This window comes from Oncorhynchus mykiss, chromosome 4 (assembly GCF_013265735.2).
Source record: "Oncorhynchus mykiss isolate Arlee chromosome 4, USDA_OmykA_1.1, whole genome shotgun sequence".
Taxonomy (NCBI): Eukaryota; Metazoa; Chordata; class Actinopteri; order Salmoniformes; family Salmonidae; genus Oncorhynchus; species Oncorhynchus mykiss.
The window spans coordinates 23,641,145-23,664,014 of record NC_048568.1 but is presented as its reverse complement, the minus strand read 5'-3'; the positions used below and the strand labels follow the sequence as shown (position 1 = coordinate 23,664,014).

The 22,870-nt window shown below is 41.9% G+C and overlaps 1 protein-coding gene across 4 annotated transcripts in view; it reads right to left on the bottom strand.

Moving 5' to 3' along the window:
- The window catches only part of nhsl1b (NHS-like 1b), a 177,218-nt gene that overhangs the window by 55,652 nt on the left and 98,696 nt on the right, over positions 1–22,870 (bottom strand). Inside the window, exon 1 of one of the 4 annotated variants that reach the window (XM_036975968.1) lies at positions 10,874–11,204. The exons of the other annotated variants lie outside the window; for them this stretch is intronic. Within the exon in view, the coding sequence (XP_036831863.1) occupies positions 10,874–10,889 (16 nt within the window). The 5' untranslated portion in view covers positions 10,890–11,204. Of the gene's footprint in view, positions 1–10,873; positions 11,205–22,870 lie in introns of those variants that run through there. 4 annotated transcript variants of the gene reach the window in all.

The window sequence follows — 22,870 nt, the reverse complement described above, 5'->3', positions numbered from 1 at the left end:
GACAGACAGACAGACAGACAGACAGACAGACAGACAGACAGACAGACAGACAGACAGACATGGTTTTAGCTCCAGGACAATGAACAGGAAACCAGTGTTCTTACATTGTCAAAGGATCTGATTAGCTTGTAAAGACACACAAACAAGCATACTGAACAGTAACAAATATAGAGAGGAGTGAAATTATGGATAAAGGTCAAATACCATATGGAAGTAGGGTCAGTGTGTGCCCTGCCAAAGCCACAGCAGATAGCCGGGTTCACAGAGCCATTAACAGAGGTTATCATTTCCATATGGAAGCCACACTGACAACACTAATACCACAGCCAAACACCAAACCCACACATGCAATGCAGGCAGGCCAAAAGGCTTTTAACACAGGCACATCTGACTGTGTACTTAACCCCTCCCTCTGTTCCCATTCTAAACCATGTAAGTACAGAACAAACACATATACAGTTTCATCAACACAGAGGGGTGTTGGAAAACACATACTCTCTCCCTCGGTCATATAGCTACATATCTGAAAGATACACAATCACTCTCTCTACGTGCATTAGATTCAACATTTTCACATGCCCAGCGGGGGGGTATAGAGTGATGCGGACAGTGGACACACTCACACATACATTAGTGGTAGCATCAGCACAATAGGGGTCGCTTGGACCAACACACAGACACATTAGCAGCCTTGCCTTTGACAGAACTAACTAAACAGTGGGGGGTTCAAACTGACACAGTGACCGGCACACACACCACACACACACACACACACACACACACACACACACACACACACACACACACACACACACACACACACACACACACACACACACACACACAGTGTGTGAGTCAGTCAGGGTTCAGTACTGCAGTACTGTAGATAACCCCCCGGCCCAACATGCAGTGTGGCCGGTCTTTCTCAGCCCACTGGTTCTGAATGGGGATTATGGGTAGTCAGTCAGGAGGTGAGCGTGTGTGTGGTGTGTGTGTGTGTGACTACACCTCCCAGACAATGCTGTTGATGCCCATGCGGGTCCACACTGGGAAGAGCTCATCCACTGTGTGTGTGTGTGTGTGTGTAAGCACACTTGCGTGGGCCCGTGCGTGCCTTTGTGTGTGCTTGTACAGGGGGATATTACGGAAGGCTCAGAGAAAATGGTTTCCAGGGAGACCCAGGGGGCTACATGTGGGGAGAGTGGGAAAACACCTGCATGCTGTGTTCTGTTTGTCTGAAGAATCATCATGTTGGAGTCAGCTATTGTCTAAGGAGCTCAGGCTAACAAAACTCATCCATTGTCTACAGGAGGACTATGGAAAACTCCATCCATTGTCTACAGGAGGACTATTGAAAAAAAACAAAGTATATTGTCTACAGGAGGACTATGGAAAACTTAGCCATTGTCTCAAACCAACTGTAGCGAACAGAACTCGTCCATTATCTAGAACTCCTGCTTGTCAACAGAACTCATTCATAGTCTACAGGACTCATCCATAGTGAGAACTTGTTCTACAGAACTCAGGAGTCATCCATTGTCTTTGGAGCTTCACCTCTGTAGTCTAACCTACTTTCTGTAGCATCTTAAATAGTGAACTGAAAGTGAATAAGCTAAATAAAAACAAAGTCAAAGCTTATCAACACGTAGGGTCACTAATAGCTCTAAAACTCATCCCTCCTCCTCTAAAACTCATCCCTCATCCTCTAAAACTCATGCCTCCTCCTCTAAAACTCATGCCTCCTCCTCTAAAACTCATGCCTCCTCCTCTAAAACTCACCCCTCCTCCTCTAAAACTCATCCCTCCTCCTCTAAAACTCATCCCCTAAAACTCATGCCTCCTCCTCTAAAACTCATCCCTCCTCCTCTAAAACTCATCCCTCATCCTCTAAAACTCATGCCTCCTCTAAAACTCATGCCTCCTCCTCTAAAACTCATCCCTCATCCTCTAAAACTCATGCCTCCTCCTCTAAAACTCATCCCTCCCCCTCTAAAACGCATCCCTCTAATAACTCTAGTAGCTCTAAAACTCAGATCAGACTGGCCTGGTCCTCCATACAGGCTGTGATGAGGGTGTTAAATGCCATCACAGGTTATACATAGGTCTGGACCCAGCCACTAACATGGAGAGACAACACCTGACCCCCAGCTATCCCAAGAGTGTATGGAACTCACAGACACATTGCTTAAATTCACACTCACATAGACACTCTCACGTAAAACATGACCATCCCCAAATGAGTTACTTTATATCAATGAGCAAACTTGTGCATGTGCTCATCATTACACATACCCACACTCATGCACACACCTCCATAACACATGTTTGCTACACACGCCTGAGATTCACAATGGACACCAGAGGGAGAAGTTGACAGACTTTACACTATTTTAGCTTCACACTGTAATCAGTCACGGCGTGAATCTCCATAGATGACCATCTATCTACTGCTCTACACCTAACCCACTGCCATCAACTTCTACACAGATAACTCAGTTACAGCAGAGTCAATCTATTCTAAACCCAAAACAACAGTTGTATCATGAAGTACAGTGCCTTCAGAAAATATTCAGACCTCTTGACTTACTGCACATTTTGTTGTGTTACAGCCTAAATTCAAAACTGGTTAAAAAAAAATGTCCTTACCCATTTATACACAATTCCGCATAATGACAAAGTGAAAACATGGTTTTAGATTTTTTTGCAAAATGTATTGAAAATTAAATATGAAAAATGTTGTCTTGATTTGCCACAAACATAACACTTTGTATTCAGGACATAAAGTGAATTTCTTTGCTACATGTTGCAGTTTTACTTTAGTGCCTTATTGCATACAGGATGCATGTTTAGGAACATTTTTATTCTGTACAGGCTTCCTTATTTTCACTCTGTCATTTAGGGTAGTATTGTGGAGTAACTACAATGTTGTAGATCCATCCTCAGTTTTCTCCAATCACAGCCATTACACACTGTGTAACTGTTATAAAGTCACCATTGGCCTCATGGTAAAATCCCTGAGTGGTTTCCTTCCTCTCCGGCAACTGGGTTAGGAATTACACCTGCATCTTTGCAGTAACTGGGTGTATTGATTAGAGGTCGACCGATTGTGGTTTTTCAACGCCGATACTGATTATTGGAGGACCAAAAAAAGCCGATACCGATCAATCGGACGATTTTTTAATATTTTATTTGTAATAATGACAATTACAACAATACTGAATGAACACTTAATTTAACTTAATATAATACATCAATAAAAATCCATTTAGCCTCAAATAAATAATCAAACATGTTCAATTTAGTTTAAATAATGCAAAAACAAAGTGTTGGAGAAGTAAAAGTGCAATATGTGCCATGTAAAATAGCTAATGTTTGAGTTCCTTGCTCAGAACATGAGAACATATGAAAGTTGGTGGTTCCTTTTAACATGAGACTACAATATTCCAAGGTAAGAGGTTTTAGGTTGTAGTTAATATAGTATTTATAGGACTATTTCTCTCTATACCATTTGTATTTCCTATACCTTTGACTATTGGATGTTCTTATAGGCACTTTAGTATTGCCAGTGTAACCGTATAGCTTCCGTCCTTCTCCTCGCCCCTACCTGGGCTCGAACCAGGAACACATCGACAACAACCACACTCGAAGCAGCGTTACCCATCGCTCCACAAAAGCCGCGGCCCTTGCAGAGCAAGGGGAACAACTACTTCAAGTCTCAGAGCAAGTGACGTTTGAAACGCTATTAGCGCGCACCCCGCTAACTAGCTAGCCATTTCACATCGGTTACACCAGCCATTAGGCTGATAGGCTTGAAGTCATAAACAGTGCTGTGCTTGTGAAGAGCTGCTGGCAAAACACACGAAAGTGCTGTTTGAATGAATGCTTACGAGCCTGCTGGTGCCTACCATCGCTCAGTCAGACTGCTCTATCAAATCATAGACTTAATTATAACATAACACACAGAAATACGAGCCTTTGGTCATTAATATGGTCGAATCCGGAAACTATCATTTCAAAAACAAAACGTTTATTATTTCAGTGAAATACGGAACCGTTCGGTATTTTATCTAACGGATGGCATCCCTAAGTCTAAATATTCTTGTTACATTGCACAACCTTCAATGTTATGTCATAATTACGTAAAATTGTGGCAAATTAGTTCGCAATGAGCAAGGCGGCCCAAACTGTTGCATATACTCTGACTCTGCGTGCAATGAACGCAAGAGAAGTGACACAATTTCACCTGGTTAATATTGCCTGCTAACCTGGATTTCTTTTAGCTAAATATGCAGGTTTAAAAATAAATACTTTTGTGTATTGATTTTAAGAAAGGCATTGGTGTTTATGGTTAGGTACAGTCGTCCAACGATTGTGCTTTTTTCGCAAATGAGCTTCTGTTAAATCATCCCCCAGCGTTGCATCGCAGGACACGCTAGATAAACTAGTAATAATATATATATGTGTAGTTAACTAGTGATTATGATTGATTGATAGTTTTTTTTATATAAGATAAGTTTAATGCTAGCTAGCAACTTACCTTGGCTTCTTACTGCATTCGCGTAACAGGCAGTCTCCTCGTGGAGTGCAACGAGAGGCAGGTGGTTATAGCGTTGGACTAGTTAACTGTAAGGTTGCAAGATTGGATCCCCCGAGCTGACAAGGTTCAAATCTGTCGTTCTGCCTCTGAACAAGGCAGTTCCTAGGCCGTCATTGAAAATAAGAACGTGTTCTTAACGGATTTTTTTGGTGGTTTTTTGTTGTTGAATTTTACCCCCTTTTCTCCCCAATTTCGTGGTATCCAATTGTTTTAGTAGCTACTATCTTGTCTCATCGCTACAACTCCCGTACGGGCTCGGGAGAGACGAAGGTTGAAAGTCATGCGTCCTCCGATACACAACCCAAACAAGCCGCACTGCTTCTTAACACAGCGCCATCCAACCTGGAAGCACCATGTGTCGGAGGAAACACTGTGCACCTGGCAACCTTGGTTAGGGCGCACTGCGCCCGGCCCGCCACAGGAGTCGCTGGTGCGCGATGAGACAAGGATATCCCTATCGGCCAAACCCTCCCTAACCCGGACGACGTTAGGCCAATTGTGCGTCGCCCCACAGACCTCCCGGTCGCGGCCGGTTATGACAGAGCCTGGGCGCGAATCCAGAGTCTCTGGTGGCACAGCTGGGGCTGCAGTACAGCGCCCTTAACCACTGTGCCACCCGGGAGGCCCGTTCTTAACTGACTTGCCTAGTTAAATAAAGGTATAAAACGATCGTCAAAATAATAATAAAATGTTTTTTAACAATCAGCAAAATCGGTGCCCAAAAATAGAGATTTCCGATTGTTATGAAAACTTGAAATCGGCCCTAATTAATCGGCCATTCCGATCAATCGGTTGACCTCTAGTATTAATACACCATTCAAAGTGTAATTAATAGCTTCACCAGGCTCAAATGGATATTCAATGTCTGCTTTTTTTAAACCCATCTACCAATAGGTGCCCTTGTTTGCAAGGGATTGGGAAACCTACCTGGTCTTTGTGATTGAATCTGTGTTTGACATTCACTGCTCGACTGAGGGACTCTACAGAGAATTGTATGTGTGGGGTACAGAGATGAGGTAGTCATTCAAATATCACGTTAAACACCAATACTGCACACAGAGCCAATCCATGCAACTTATTATGCAAATGTTTACTCCTGAACTTATTTAGGCTTGCCATAACAAAGAGGTTGAACACTAGCGGTTAGAGCGTTGGGCCAGTAACCGGAAGGATGCTGAATCGAATCTCCGAGCTGACAAAGTAAAAATCTGTCGTTCTGCCGCTGAGCAAGGCAGTAACCCACTGTTCCACGAAGACATGGATGTCGATTAAGGCAGCCCCCCACACCTCTCTGCTTCAGAGGGGATGGGTTAAATGCGGAAGACACATTTCAGTTGAATACATTTAGTTGGACAACTGACTAGGCATCCACCTTTCCTTTCCCTTATTGACTGAAGAGATTTTAGCTAATACATTTTAATTAATTTTGTAAAAATGTAGTGTCCAAAACATATGACCACCTGCTCTTTCTATGACATAGACTGACCAGGTGAATCCAGGTGAAAGTTATGATCCCCTATTGATGTCACTTGTTAAATCCACTTCAAATCAGTGTAGATGAAGGGGAAGAGACAGGTTAAAGAAGGATTTTTAAGCCTTGAGACATGGATTGTGTATGTGCTCCATTCAGAGGGTGAATGGGCAAGACAAAGGATTGAAGTGCCTATGAACGGGGTATAGTAGTAGTAAGTGCCAGGCGCACTGGTTTGTGTCAAAAACTGCAATGCTGCTGGGTTTTTCATGCTCAACAGTTTCCCGTGTGTATCAAGAATGGTCCAGCTCCCAAAGGACATCCAGTCAACTTGACACAACTGTGGGAAGTATTGGAGTCAACATGGGTCAGCATTCTTGTAGAACGCTTGACACCTTGTAGAGTGCATGCCCTGATGAATTGAGTCTGTTCTGAGGGCAAAAGGGGGATGCCACTCAATATTAGGAAGGTGTTCTTAATGTTTTGTACACTCAGTGTGTGTCTAAGCTGTGACCACTAATACAACGGGCTAACCATAGTAGCATAAAACTAGGGATGCACTGATATGACATTTTTGGCTGATATCAATATCCAATATTTTCATGCCAAAATACGCGACACCAATATTTGAAATTTAAACATTCTAGTACAGTTAAATAGTTGAAACACACACACACACACAAAAAGTTATTTTGTTGGCATTTACATTTGTCCCCATTACCAGTAAAATACAATCAAATCCTATTTCTTTCACTTACTTGCTGTGCTGTTTCATTGTTCATTTGTTCAGTCGTTTTATTGTCAACCAGGATTTCATCATACATGTCAAGCAGTGGTTTTAGCTCTGTCTGTCCATGGCATCTTCTGTCGTGGGTCCTCTTCCTCGGTGATCACTGTCACTGTGTCCGTTTCCATCTTGTCCAGCTGTGTCTAACATTTCACGTAAACCCTGTTTCTTGTCTGCATTGAAGTACCGGTCCTTGTACCTGGCATCGACCATGGTGGCGACACTAAAGAGGCTCAGACAGAATGTCACCGAATCTCTTGTTCACAGTCTCAAGTACTTTTGTAAGTTTTAACCCCACGGTCTGTGTTGGCAGTTGTTGATCAGGAATTTCAATGCCATGACAGAGGGTATCACGTCTGCTGCAGACGCAGTTGTTGAGCTTATTTCTCCAGTGAGTTGTTCGAATGGAGCTAGGAGTGTGTTCATGTTTTCAATGAGAGTCCACTGGTTTGTACCGACTGTTGCAGGTAACTCAGTCAGCTGTGTACACGCCAAGCACTCGTTTTTGTTCCAGCAGGCTCTCCATGTAAAAAGTACTGTTCCATCTGGTGGAAAGGTCTTGCTTTCGTTTGCACTCCAAGCTGCTCCTGTAGTATTGCTTGCAGTCGGCTGTATGCAAGCTGTGAGTGTTTAACATGACGCACTATCGTCCTACCTGTTGCCACTGTGTCAGATATGCTGCCTTGGGCCAAAACACCTTTGTTCACAGCCAGTTGCAGCATGTGTCCCATGCATGGCAAAGACTATCATCGCTGGTCCAAATGTCAGTCGAGAAGCTAATAGCAGGTAGCTCATGGATGTGCATTTCAACAAGTGTGTAACTCCGGTAGGGCAACATCTGAAAAATAGCGCCTACTTGGTAGTGTGTACCGGGGCTCGAAGTTCTCGACCAGTCGGCGAAAGCTAACATCATCCATTTTGGCGTTAATGGATTTTGGCTTTGAGTTGTCTCGCTGAAATTCTCTTACTCTTTCAAATGACTGCTCGACTTGAACTTGTTAAATTGTTGGAAGTGTGTGCTTAGTTTTTTTCTGCTTTTGTTCTAACTAGTCGCTGAACGTCTGGGGGTGAAGCACTTTCGAATGAGTAATTAGGTTTGTGGTATTGAAAGATTTCACTTTCTCCCTTCCTCAGGAAATAATAGCAGCACAAACGTTGCATATGGCCTTTCTGTTATCTTCCTTTGAAACTTCAAAATAGATCCACACAGCAGACATTGTGGACTAGGTTAGGAATGCTGTGTTGCACGTGTAGTGCTGTAATTTTCGTGGCGTCATTACGTCATACAGGTATGCACGTCAGCTTTGACATTGGTTTTGCACATCGGCGTTAAACTATACATAGAGCCGATGTCCAAGTTGCCATTTTTAGCTAATATCGGCCAATTCCGATATGCTTACCAATATTTCTTGCATCCCTACATAAAACCCAACTATTCCCTGCCCACATAATAGCCACAAGGCAGCTTAACCCACATGGCAGAAGGGGCAGAGGAGAGAGATTTCCTGTATTTCCTTTACTGTACTGGGAACATCTGCCCTCTCTTTGCGCTCACCAGACCGTCACATCAGCAGGATTAATGAAACATCACCCAAACTAAATAAAATTGACAGATTTAATAAGATGTTAGACAAGGCAACTAAAAACACAACACCAAGCACAGACCAGTTCCCTTTTGGTCCCTAGCCCCTTCTGTCTTTGGTGTTGTTCACATAATAAAGGTCTGGATTGGTGAGAAGAGAGCAATATGGTCTTAGTTTCACTTGTTCTCCTAGCCTGGACAGAGCCGCCAGAATCATTTGCCTTCAGTACCGTCTGAATTGGAACATCGGGTGACATCTTAGTTCTACAAGAAATTAGATTCACTTTACAAGGCAGACATGTTGCATACTCAACCTGGAGCTTCTGGATTACTCGCTGTAAATGTTCAATTCTAGGACACAACAGCCTGATGGGGTCTAACATAAAACCCATCAACTCCTTGGCCACCAGTCCATTCCACTAACCCCTCCTACACAACCACCATATTACATTTGTACGAGACACGGTAGGTAATGTGATAAATACAGACTTATGAAGCCAACCATTCCCCATAACATGCCAAGAGCTTACAGTAAATTAAAGAGCTGGGATTTACCGTGGTACTGAGGGGTAAAGTCAAGTTAGGATAGATAACCGCATTTTAACTAACATTACCAGCCTTACTCCTGCTCTGGGGTGGAAAGATGTAGGGCGACTGCCCAAAACACCCCTCATCTTCAATCTGGCAACCCATATAGCTCTAACCTGGCAACCCAAATGGCTCTGAACATTCACCAACTGTGTAGAGCAGAGACCAGGCTTTGTGGAATCTATCTCCGACTTCATCGATTCGCACAATTATGAAACGCCCACCTTGTATCAATGTTTGTCCTCTGTAGTTGCGTGCCTTTCTTTGTTTGCTGAAATCCATACTTTTTCAATAAAACTTTAATCAAATACAACCACCGAATCTCCCTTGTTGAGATTTAATTGGCACATTTGCACTGAGTTGCCATCTTAGAGCAACAGCAATGAGCAAACAGTCAGTGGTTCTATTTGATTAAAGTTTATTGAAAAAGTATGGATTTCAGGAAACAAAGGCACACAACTACAGATGACAAACATATGTAAAAGTTGAGCATTTCATGATTTACATTTTTTTGAAGTATTGACCATGGGTGAATCGATGTAGTCGGAACTAAATTCCACAATGCCTGGTCTCAGCTCCACGCCATTGGGAAAGGTCATCAGAAACTTCCTTCACCATGGAGAAGAGTTTAGTCCGCTACCTCAAACCCAGACTGGTAGGGCCAGTCCAAGTAGACGAGGAAGAGCTGCCGGGTGATGTGGATTAGATAATCAGTACAGTGCTACTGATAACGTCTGGTTTGCTGTCATAATGTAAAGTACATTGGGGTTCTGTGACAGACAGTTTAAGAGTACTTCACATTCTAAATCAAAGCAGGATTAGATGATGGTGACCTCATTGCCACCTCGGCCAATCACAGCTCAGCCTCTTCAGATACAGAGGTGGCAGACGCTGCCATCCAGGAACATTTAAAAGTTTGGAACATGTGCCACAGGAGGTGCCAATGAGGTGCTTAGTGTGTGCTAACCGAGGTGCCACTAGTTTGCCAGTGTGACCAGTTTTTCCATGACCCAGTGCCTACAGCTAATCAAATCAATGCCTGTGCATGTCTGCTCTGCCCCTGGCTATGGCAGTGTGTTTGTAAAAGAGAAAAAAATAAAGAAATTTGACCCCCAAAAAAAAGAGTGCGAGAGGGAGAAAGATAATACAAGAGACATCAATTAGAGAATGAGACAGAGGTATAAAAAAAAAACTCTGAATGAAGGAGAGAGAGAGAAAGACCGATCTATAGAGAATAGCAGAGAGCTGTGAGTGTAGAGTTTTTCTGTTGTCCTTTCTGTTGCTGCTCTGCCCTGCCCGGCTGAGCCCAGCGCTGCCTGGCCAACACATGGCGCCACTCTGCAGCACAGGACAGCACTACAGCAACTGCTGCCCTCCCTCCCTGGCAGCTGCCAATGTGAAAGAGGAACACACTCCACAGTCCACACGGCACTTAAAATACCCTCCATTCTACTTTACTCAGACATATTGAACACACATATGCTGACCACACACACAACACATTCCATAGTAGGCAGCGCTGAAACGTTCTTTCAAGTTTAAACAGACACACTAGACAGATGTTCACATAAAAATCTAACAACGGATCAAAGCAACACTTTTAATAGATTACAACTTGAATCTACTCAACTTCTCTTCCTCACTTCCCTCAATATAGGAAGAGATGGAGAAAGAGTATGACAGAGAAAGAGAGAAGGAAAGAAAGTAAACTCCCTACAGTATAAAGGAAAACAAAGGAAGACATGTGGAGAAGAAACCACTGTGACCGAAAGGGAAAAGAGATGGGGTTAAACCTTCCCTTTGTCTCCGAACTCGGATGGAAAAGTTCCACACTCAGATTGGTCCTACCTTTCAGACAGAACATGGCGTTTCCTTAAGTTCCACAGACATCCACAGAGGTGTTGAATGAAGTGGTCAGACCCAGTCCTTGAGCTACTCCCTACTTTTCTGTCCTCTCTTTTTCTTTCTTTAACCCCTTCTTTCCCTCCCTCTCTCTCCCTCACTCTGCACCCCTCTGTCAACGTGCTTACACACAGACCCACGGACCCAGACACTCACACACACTCTTCTCTCTCTCGCCCCATCTCTCTCTCTCTCTCTCTCCCTGACACATACACAGACTCACAGTGGCAGCCAGCCAACGCATGCACCGCAGGAAACTGCTTTACAAACCCCACTCTCCCCTTCCCATCGCTCTCCCCCTCTTCCACACTGACAATCCACCTCTCTCTACCCCTCCCCCTAACTGAAAAAGTAGGCAGATAGAAGCTCTGCCTCACTCACAGCTCCAACTATCCCACCCCCCTTTTATCACACACATTTAAGCCCATTTAAGCACACAGTGTTATGTGTGTACTTGTTTGGCATTTTACTGCACTGTTAGGAGCTAGTAACACAAGCATTTATTTCACTGCACCCGCTATAACATTTTCTAAACTGTGTATGCGACAAACTCACTTTGGACACACAAACACACACACCAGTTATTCACGCACACACACACACACATACACACGCACAACCATTGGGGTTGGCTGGGGTGTGTGATTGTTCTGAAGTTGGTCCGTCAGCAGTTGGCAGGGGGCCCGGCTCGAGCCTGCCCATTGTGCTGTGATCAAACATAATCGCTTAATCCCCCCCAACTCAACTGTTTGTTATCAAAACCAACCACGTCCACTGACGCATCCAGGGACCTCAGCGCTCAGAGCCGGACGTACAGAGTACAGCCTGGCCACACGAGCAATAGAGACAGTACTTACTGACTCACTGATTGACCGTGGTCACATGACCGTCTCAAAATCCTGGGATTCAACTAGTTTCCTTTCATATTGACAGTTAATATTAGCCCGAGTGTGTAAGATGTGTCCAAAGTATACCCAATAGCCTAGGGTTATTCAAATTCTCTTGACACAATATTTTGGCTGAACATAGTGTGGTATTGTGGTACTGTACAAATTCATGACCATGTTAGTTTATCAATGACTGATTCCATTTTCTGGCTGTTTTCCTCAGGAGGTCCACTAGAAAGGCTGAGGGTTCACCTTTGACAGCTACTGTACCTTGGTGTGCTGTGACAAAACGTCCCCAGCTGGCTGTGGCATGTGAAAGCTGATCGGAGGAATGCCAAACACTCTCGCCCTTCAGAGGAAGGGGGCTGAGTGGTGTATATCATGAGGCATAGTGGACATAACAGTAAGCATCGTTAGGACACCAAACATCCACACTTGCATCCTCACCGAGACAAAACAACCATCCATTCTCTAGCTGGGACCCTAGAAGCTGAATATGCACCCTTGGGATCGACCCACCCTTGGGACCCAGTAAAAATGTCCAATAAACCCTAAACAGCCAGGAACAAAGATGAAAACAGAAAAATAGTGTATGAATCATGGAGTGTCACTGTCGGTTAAAACAGAGTTTGCCTGTGGACTAAAACGCTGACTGGACCAGACATTGATTTCCAATGAGAACCTCTAATGGCCTTCTCTTAGACTGGTGAACCCATTAGCTGCTGTCTCTAACATGGTGGAGAGGTATAGCTTGTTATGCGAGCTAAGAGCTCCACAACACTATTCACAATTAATTAGTCAAGTCGGTTGGGAGAAATAACCAGATGCAGACATAATCAACTGGTTTGGGTATTAAAACTAGTTTAAATGCAAATTTTCTATCTTAAATGCTAATGTCACTCAACAATGAGTTTGCGCCAACCACAATGGTAGAGAAGCACAATGGATCCTCCTAGAATCAGAATAGTTGAGAAGGTTTTGTGGGCATGCTTTGTGGAATGGTTTGTCACACCCAGAGGGGGATTTGGGGAAGAAGAGAAATCAATGACTAAAAGCCCAAAGCACTGTGCTCACATCACAACAATGTCAAAATGTTGTGTCCTATTTTGTAAAGAAGTGTGTGTGTGTGTGCTCATACAGAAAATGTCACATGAGATTTGTTCTGTGAGAAAAATGTCCTGTGCGTGTGTCAATCCCACGGTGGTGCAGGTTGCATGTTGTGATACGTCTGCCAGTACCAGGTGCTGTCCATTACTGTCTGATTAGTGTGTGTGAGAGGGCTCTTCTGCATGAGCGAGTGTGTGAAATGAGAATTCCACAAAAAACACAACCCTGAAAATAACCCACCGCTACAAATACACAAACTTGGAACAGACCAACAAACACACCAGTAAAAATGTAACACGAATGAGACACAATTTTCCAAAATGGAAACTGAACAGGGGTCTGCTCAAACCTTCAAAATTGCATCCTCCTTGAAAGTGATCACTGATCTGACATGGCTGAATGGGGGAAAGGCAGTAGGTTTGGAGGTGTGGAAATCTCGTTTCTAATCCAATCATGTACAGATCAGTGGTTCACTAAAGGAATGGAGGAAGCAAGAATGCATTAAAGACAGTCCAACAGCCTATATTTCTAGCTGATCGTCACAACATCTAACTCTGGTAATTTCCATGTAAAAGGATCCGTGAGCAGCAACATGGGAAGTTCATAGGAGCATGCCAAATTGGGTGTCAAATGGAAGCTAAGAGTATATATATATATATATATATATATATATATATATATATATATATATATATTTTTTTTTTTTTTTTTAATTAAGGCATATAAAAAAAAATCGACCATTTTCCATCCTAAAAATGAGGAATAAGTAAAGGCTTTGATTTCTGGATAAACAGATGGAAAAGGGGTCTTAGAAAACATCTACCAGAAAATATCAGAAATACATCAAAACAACAATGTTGAAGTAAAGACCACTGGCAACTAACATCAACACTTATATTCAGTGTCTAATAAATGTTTCTGCCTCCTGTTTAAGAAACATTGCCTTGTGCCTTGACATTTCATTACCAAACATCTACACATCTTTAAGATATTTTCTGATTTCTCTCCCTCATAAGGGAGGATCATGACAGTTCACAGAGCCGACAAGTAAAGGTAGACCTATCAATTAATTTATACATTTTGTTTACGAATTATTAAGTGATTCAAACGTTAAATCCCGTTACCAAATCGGTAACGAAATTTCCGAAAAATCGGTAAATGGAATTTCCGCAATTCAACTGGTTACATAGAAATCATTGTAGTTACAAACCACAGTTGGGTTCACAAGTTTGGAGAGCACAGTACAGCAAAGTAGTATACAGTTCAGCACAATACAGTATAGTACACAGAGCACACTAGAGTTGAGTACATTATAATGTATTGTACTCTGTACTCTACTCAGGAGGCTGCTGAGGGATCATAATGGCTGGAATTGAGTAAATCAAATGGAATCAAACATGTGTTTGATGTATTTGATACGATTCCACCTTTTCATCTCCAGCCATTACCATGAGCCCATCCTCCCCAATTAAGATGCCACCAACCTCCTGTGACTCTTTATACTGTGACTCTACTATACTTTACTTTGAGGTCCAAATTTGTGAAACAAAGACGTCTACTATTTGTTCAGATTTGGTCCTGTCCGGACCAACCAAATGTTGTCTCGTTTGGGGGCAGAGCTCATTAAATTAATAGTCAGTGTGTAGAATAATACGCAAATATGCAAAGGAGGATATTGTACATTTCTACTTTTGTGTTCCTATTTAGGATACAGCACCATGAAGAGAATGACCTTCATATCCATCATGACGCATTTCTGTGCAGTACAGATCAGGAATGACATTCATTTACCGCAATTCTGTTACCGGGTGTAAATACACTTCACTTACTGTAGTTCAATAACCAAAATATATGTTTTCAAAGTCCGTCACGTCATAGCTGACACATCATTATTTCTGCAGACATCGTTGAATCTTAATTCTGAGTTTTGGAAAACATGGACACAAAACTGAGATTTTACCAAAATTCTCTTACCAAACGTTGTGCATCTGCACAGTTCTTCCAGTAAATGTGTTTTTGTACAATTTTCCGTGTAAATTGTTAAAAGTAGTCCTTGTGTATAGAGTTGTATGATTTGTTAAACTTTGAAATCAATGTTTTTTGTTTGGCAGCGCAATTCCGTTACTGTGGAATTGCCCCTCTTCCGTTACTGTGGAATTGCCCCTCTTCCAATGGCCCTGTATAACCAACAATAATTACCATGTCCCTATCTCAGACGTCTGTATTGTACTGTACCAGAAAGCACATTCACAGATAAAACGTACAGTGTAGTATTTCTGTAGGGAACAATGTGAAATGGTAACACTAATACACACAGATAAGAGATGAGCTAGTAAGTAAAGTAAGTAGCCTTGCACGAGGCTTAGCTGGGCTAGCTGTAGCTGACATTTAGCTGCTTAGCTGATATAGCGCTCTGGTTAGTAACATAACTTGTCACACAAAGAGATAGAGTACCTGGCATTGGTATGATTTATCTGAACAGTTCTCTCTTGAAATTGACATTTTATCTCAAAGAGGCTAACCTAGATAAATAAAGATTAAATCAAGAGAATTAATAGATAATCATAGAGGATTTATCATCTCAGTAAACCTGAATAAACCCACATAATGTCATCCATGTTGGTACATCAGATCAGACGTTCTGTCTTTACAGGCAGGTATGATCCTCTGAGACCTATAGACGTGGGATCTTCATTTGACCACCCCGTTGCAGGAGAACTTGTAGTATATTTGAGGTTTAAAAAGGCTTTGTTTGTTATTTTCCATATTATGTCTATCTCTGAGAAGCTACCGAAGAAAGGGTGGAAAATAGCCCATGTCAATATATGTAGCATTAGAAATAAGGTTAATAAAATCAATAACTTGTTAATATCAGATAACATTCATATATTAGCCATTTCCGAGTCTCACTTAGATAATTCATTTGATGATACAGCAGTAGCAATACAAGGATATAACATTAATAGAAGAGACAGGAATTATTATGGGGAAGATATTTATACATACAGTGCCTTCAGAAAGTATTCAGACCCCTTGACTTTTTCCTCATTTTGTTAGGTTAAAGCTTTATTCTAAAATGTATTGAAAATAGTTTTTTTCTCCTCACCAATCTACACACAATACCCCATAATGACAAAGCAAAAACAGGTTTTTAGAAATGTTTGCAAATGTATTAAAAATAACAAAAAAATAAATATATTATTTGCATAAATATTCAGACAGTTTGCTATGAAACTCGAAACTGAGCTCCGGTGCATCCTGTTTCCATTGATCATCCTTGAGATTGGTTTTTAGAAATGTATGCTAATTTATTTTAAAATAAAAAAACAGAAATATCACATTTACATAAGTATTCAGACCCATTACTCAATACTTTGTTGAAGCACCTTTGGCAGCGATTACAGCCTCAAGTCTTCTTTGCTATGACGCTACAAGCTTGGCACACCGGTATTTGGGGAGTTTCTCCCAATCTTCTCTGCAGATCCTTTCAAGCTTTGTCAGGTTGGATGGGGAGCATTGTTACACAGCTATTTTCAGGTCTCTCCAGAGATGTTAGATCGGGTTCAAGTCCGGGCTCTGGCTGGGCCACTCAAGGACATTCAGAGACTTGTCCCAAAGCCACTCCTGCATTGTCTTGGCTGTGTGCTTTGGGTCATTGTCCTGTTGGAATGCAACCCTTCGCCCCAGTCTGAATTCCTGAGCGCTCTGGAGCAGGTTTTCATCAAGAATCTCTCTGTACTTTGCTCCATTCATCTTTGCCTTGATCCTGACTAGTCTCCCAGTTCCTGCCGCTGAAAAACATCCCCACAGCACGTTGCTGCCACCACAATGCTTCATTGTAGGGATGGTGCCAGGTTTCCTCCAGACATGATGCTTGGCATTCAGGCCAAAGAGTTTAATCATAGTACCAGTCTTGGTTTCTTCAGACCAGAGAATCTTGTTTATAATGGCCTGAGAGTCTTTAGGTGCCTTTTGGCAAACTTCAAGCGGGCTGTCATGTGCTTTTTTACTGAGGAGTGGCTTCCGTCTGGCCACTCTACCATAAAGGCTCATAAAGGAGTGCTTCAGAGATGGTTGTCCTTCTGGAAGGTTCTTCCATCTCAACAGAAGAACTCCAGAGCTCTGTCAGAATGACCATCGGGTTCTTGGTCACCTCCCTGACCAAGGCCCTTCTCTTCTCCCCCGATTGCTCAGTTTGGACGGGTGGCCAGCTCTAAGAAGAGTCTTGGTGGTTCCAAACTTCTTAAATTTAGGAATGATGGAAGCTACTGTGTTCTTGGGGTCCTTCAATGCTGCATATATTCTTTGGTACCCTTGCCCAGATCTGTGCCTCAACACAATCCTGTCTCAGAGCTCTACGGAAAATTCCTTCGACCTCATTGCTTGGTTTTTGCTCTGACATGCACTGTCAACTGTGAAACATTATATAGACAGATGTGTGCCTTTCCAGATCATGTCCAATAAATTGAATTTACCACAGGTGAACTCCAATCAAGTTGTAGAAACATCTCAAGGATGCACTGGAGCTCAATTTCGAGTCTCATAGCAAAGGGTCTGAATACTTATGTAAATAATATATTTGTTTTTTATTTTTAATACATTTGCGATCATTTCTAAAAACCTGTTTTCACTTTGTCATTATGGGGTATTGTGTGTAGATTGCTGAGGATTGTTATGTATTTCATCCATTTTAGAACATTTTTAACGTAACAAAATGTGGAAAAAGTCAAGGGATCTGAATACTTTGCGATGGCACTAATATATATACATATATTAGAGGTCGACCGAGTATGATTTTTCAACGCCGATACCGATACCGATTATTGGAGGACCAAAAAAGCCGATACCGATTAATCGGCTGATTTTTTTTGATTTATTTGTAATAATGACAATTACAACAATATTGAATTAACACTTATTTTAACTTAATATTATACATCAATAAAATAAATTTAGCCTCAAGTAGATAATGAAACATGTTCAATTTGGTTTAAATAATGCAAAAACAAAGTGTTGGAGAAGAAAGTAAAAGTGCAATATGTGCTATGTAAGAAAGCTAACGTTTCAGTTCCTTGCTCAGAACATGAGAACATATGAAAGCTGGTGGTTCCTTTTAACATGAGTCTTCAATATTCCCAGGTAAGAAGTTTTAGGTTGTAGTTATTATAGGAATTATAGGACTATTTCCCTCTATACCATTTGTATTTCATTAACCTTTGACTATTGGATGTTCTTATAGGCACTTTAGTATTGCCAGTGTAACAGTATAGCTTCCGTCCCTCTCCTCGCTCCTCCCTGGGCTCGAACCAGCAACACAACGACAACAGCCACCATCGAAGCAGCGTTACACCTGGAGAGCAAGGGGAACAGCTACTAGAAGGCTCAGAGCGAGTGACGTTTGAAACGCTATTAGCGCGCGCTAACTAGCTAGACTTTTCACTTCGGTTACACCAGCCTCATCTCGGGAGTTGATAGGCTTGAAGTCATAAACAGCGCAATGCTTGGCGCACAACGAAGAGCTGCTGGCAAAACACATGAAAGTGCTGTTTGAATGAATGTTTACGCGCCTGCTTCTGCCTACCACCGCTCAGTCAGATACTTAGATACTTGTATGCTTGTATGCTCAGTCAGATTATATGCAACGCAGGACATGCTAGATAATATCTAGTAATATCATCAACCATGTGTAGTTAACTAGTGATTATGATTGATTGTTTTTTATAATATAAGTTTAATGCTAGCTAGAAACTTACCTTGGCTTACTGCATTCGCGTAACAGGCAGTCTCCTTGTGGAGTGCAACGAGAGAGAGGCAGGTCGTTATTGCGTTGGACTAGTTAACTGTAAGGTGGCAAGATTAGATCCCCCAAGCTGACAAGGTGAACATCTGTCGTTCTGCCCCTGAACGAGGCAGTTAACCCACCATTCCTAGGCCGTCATTGAAAATAAGAATGTGTTCTTAACTGACTTGCCTAGTTAAATAAAGGTATAAAACTATATATTATATATATATATATATATATATATATATATATATATATATATATATATATATATATATATATATATATATATATATATATATAAAATAAAAAAAGTGTATTGTTTTTTTAATCAGCAAATCGGCGCCCCAAAATACCGATTTCCGATTGTTATAAAAACGTGAAATCGGCCCTAAAGAAGATCTCATGTCAAGTGTTATTAAAGAGCTGTGGTTGCAGGTTCACCTGCTCATATAAAGCCTATGCTTTTGGGGTGTTGCTATAGTGCTAACAGTCAGTATCTAAATAATGTGTGTGAAATGTGACGTAAACAGAGAGGTCTACTTTCTTGGGGACCTGAATATTGACTGTTTTCATCAAGCTGTCCACTCAAGTGGAAGCTTCTACCTGTAACCAGTGCCTGTAATCTGGCATCTAGATGCTCCACTTGATGAATTTATGAAATTGCTTCTTCCAATTATTGATAAACATGGGCCTGTTAAGAAACTGACTATTAGAACTGTTAAGGCTCCATGGATTGATGAAGAATTGAAAAACTGTATGGCTGAAAGAGATGGGGCAAAAGGAGAGGCTAATAAGTCTGGCTGCACACCTCTGGCTGATGTACTGCAAATTGAGAAATGATATGACTAAACTCAACAAAAATAAGAAGAAACTGTATTATGAAGCCTAGATCAATGACATAAAGAATGATGGAAATTATGGGTAGAAAGACTAATTCAACTCCATCTTTCATCAAATCAGATGGCTTATATATCACAAATCCATCTGGCAAAGTGGGCAAACGTAGGCAGGAAATGCCAATAACAAACAGTGAGACATCGTATTCATGATAAAAAAAAAGTGTGGCCTCTCGAGTGGCGCAGTGGTCTAAGGCACTGCATTGCAGTTGCTGGCCGTGCCACTAGAGATCCTGGTTCGAGTCTGGGCACTGTTGCAGCCCATGGGGCAGCGCACAATTGACCCAGCATTGTCTGGGTTAGAGGAGGGTTTGGCCGGCAGGGATGTCCCTCTCATCGCGCTCTAGTGACTCCTATGGCTTGTCGTGTGCATGCACACCGACACGGTCGCCAGGTGTACGGTGTTTCCTCTGCTTCCAGGTTAAGCGGGCAGTGCGGCTTGGTTGGGTTGCGTTTCGGAGGATGCATGGCTCTCGACCTTCATCACTCCCGAGTCCGTACGGGAGTTGCAGCGACAAGACTAACTACCAATTGGGGAGAAAAAGGGGTAAAAGTACAAAATAAATTTTAAAAATATATACTTTTGGAACGTTAGTATGGAAGAGGTGGGAAAAATATTGACAAAACTCCTAGTATTGATCACTTAGATGGAAAGCTACTGAGAATGGTAGCTGACTCAATAGCCACTCCTATCTTTAATCTGAGTCTAGGGGAAGGTGTTTGTCCTCAGGCCTGGAGAGAACCCAAGTAATCCGCTACCCAAGATTGGTAAAGCGGCCTTAACTGGTTCTAACAGCAGACCTATAAGCTTGCTAACAGGTCTTAGCAAACAAGTTAAAAACAATTGTATTTGACCAAATACAATGCTATCTCTCTGAAACGGACAGACTTTCGTGCATGCTTATAGAGAAGGGCACTCAACATGTAATGCACTGACACAAATTAAGTTTGGTTGAAAGAAATTGATAATAAGAAGAGTGGGAGCTATACTGTTATATTTCACTGCAGCCTTTGATATTATTGACCAGAACCTGTTGTTGAGAAAACATGTTTAATAGCTTTTCAACCTCTGCCATATTGTGGATTCAGAGCCATCTATCTAATAGAACAGAGGGTTTTCTTTAAAGGAAGCTTCTCTAATGACAAATATCTTGGGCGTGATGTACCGCAGGGCAGCTCTCTAGGACCTCTGCTCTTTTCTATTTTTACCAATGACCTGCCACTGGCATTAAATAAACACTGTGTGTCCATGTATGCTGATGACTCAACCATATACAGTGCCTTGCGAAAGTATTCGGCCCCCTTGAACTTTGCGACCTTTTGCCACATTTCAGGCTTCAAACATAAAGATATAAAACTGTATTTTTTTGTGAAGAATCAACAACAAGTGGGACACAATCATGAACTGGAACGACATTTATTGGATATTTCAAACTTTTTTAACAAATCAAAAACGGAAAAATTGGGTGTGCAAAATTATTCAGCCCCTTTACTTTCAGTGCAGCAAACTCTCTCCAGAAGTTCAGTGAGGATCTCTGAATGATCCAATGTTGACCTAAATGACTAATGATGATAAATACAATCCACCTGTGTTTAATCAAGTCTCCGTATAAATGCACCTGCACTGTGATAGTCTCAGAGGTCCGTTAAAAGCGCAGAGAGCATCATGAAGAACAAGGAACACACCAGGCAGGTCCGAGATACTGTTGTGAAGAAGTTTAAAGCCGGATTTGGATACAAAAAGATTTCCCAAGCTTTAAACATCCCAAGGAGCACTGTGCAAGCGATAATATTGAAATGGAAGGAGTATCAGACCACTGCAAATCTACCAAGACCTGGCCGTCCCTCTAAACTTTCAGCTCATACAAGGACAAGACTGATCAGAGATGCAGCCAAGAGACCCATGATCACTCTGGATGAACTGCAGAGATCTACAGCTGAGGTGGGAGACTCTGTCCATAGGACAACAATCAGTCGTATATTGCACAAATCTGGCCTTTATGGAAGAGTGGCAAGAAGAAAGCCATTTCTTAAAGATATCCATAAAAAGTGTTGTTTAAAGTTTGCCACAAGCCACCTGGGAGACACACCAAACATGTGGAAGAAGGTGCTCTGGTCAGATGAAACCAAAATTGAACTTTTTGGCAACAATGCAAAACATTATGTTTGGCGTAAAAGCAACACAGCTCATCACCCTGAACACACCATCCACACTGTCAAACATGGTGGTGGCAGCATCATGGTTTGAGCCTGCTTTTCTTCAGCAGGGACAGGGAAGATGGTTAAAATTGATGGGAAGATGGATGGAGCCAAATACAGGACCATTCTGGAAGAAAACCTGATGGAGTCTGCAAAAGACCTGAGACTGGGACGGAGATTTGTCTTCCAACAAGACAATGATCCAAAACATAAAGCAAAATCTACAATGGAATGGTTCAAAAATAAACATATCCAGGTGTTAGAATGGCCAAGTCAAAGTCCAGACCTGAATCCAATCGAGAATCTGTGGAAAGAACTGAAAACTGCTGTTCACAAATGCTCTCCATCCAACCTCACTGAGCTCGAGCTGTTTTGCAAGGAGGAATGGGAAAAAATGTCAGTCTCTCGATGTGCAAAACTGATAGAGACATACCCCAAGCGACTTACAGCTGTAATCGCAGCAAAAGGTGGCGCTACAAAGTATTAACTTAAGGGGGGCTGAATAATTTTGCACGCCCAATTTTTCAGTTTTTGATTTGTTAAGAAAGTTTGAAATATCCAATAAATGTCGTTCCACTTCATGATTGTGTCCCACCTGTTGTTGATTCTTCACAAAAAAATACAGTTTTATATCTTTACGTTTGAAGCCTGAAATGTGGCAAAAGGTCGCAAAGTTCAAGGGGGCCGAATACTTTCGCATGGCACTGTATGTGTCAGCAACCACAGCTAATGAAGTCACGGAAATCCTTAACAAGGAGTTGCTGTCTGTTTTGGAATGGGTGGCCAGTAATAAACATCTATAAAGCTAAGAGCATTGTATTTGGTACAAATAATTCCTTAAGACCTAGACCACAGCTGAATCTGGTAATGAATGGTGTGGCTGTTGAACAAGTTGAGGAGAGTAAATTACTTGGTGTTACCTTAGATTGTAAACTGTCAAGGTCAAAACATATAGATTCAATGGTTATAAATATTGGGAGAGGTCTGTCCATAAAAAAAGAGATGCCCTGCTTTTTTGACACCACACTCTAAAAAGCAAGTTCTGCAGGCTCTAGTTTTGTCTTATCTT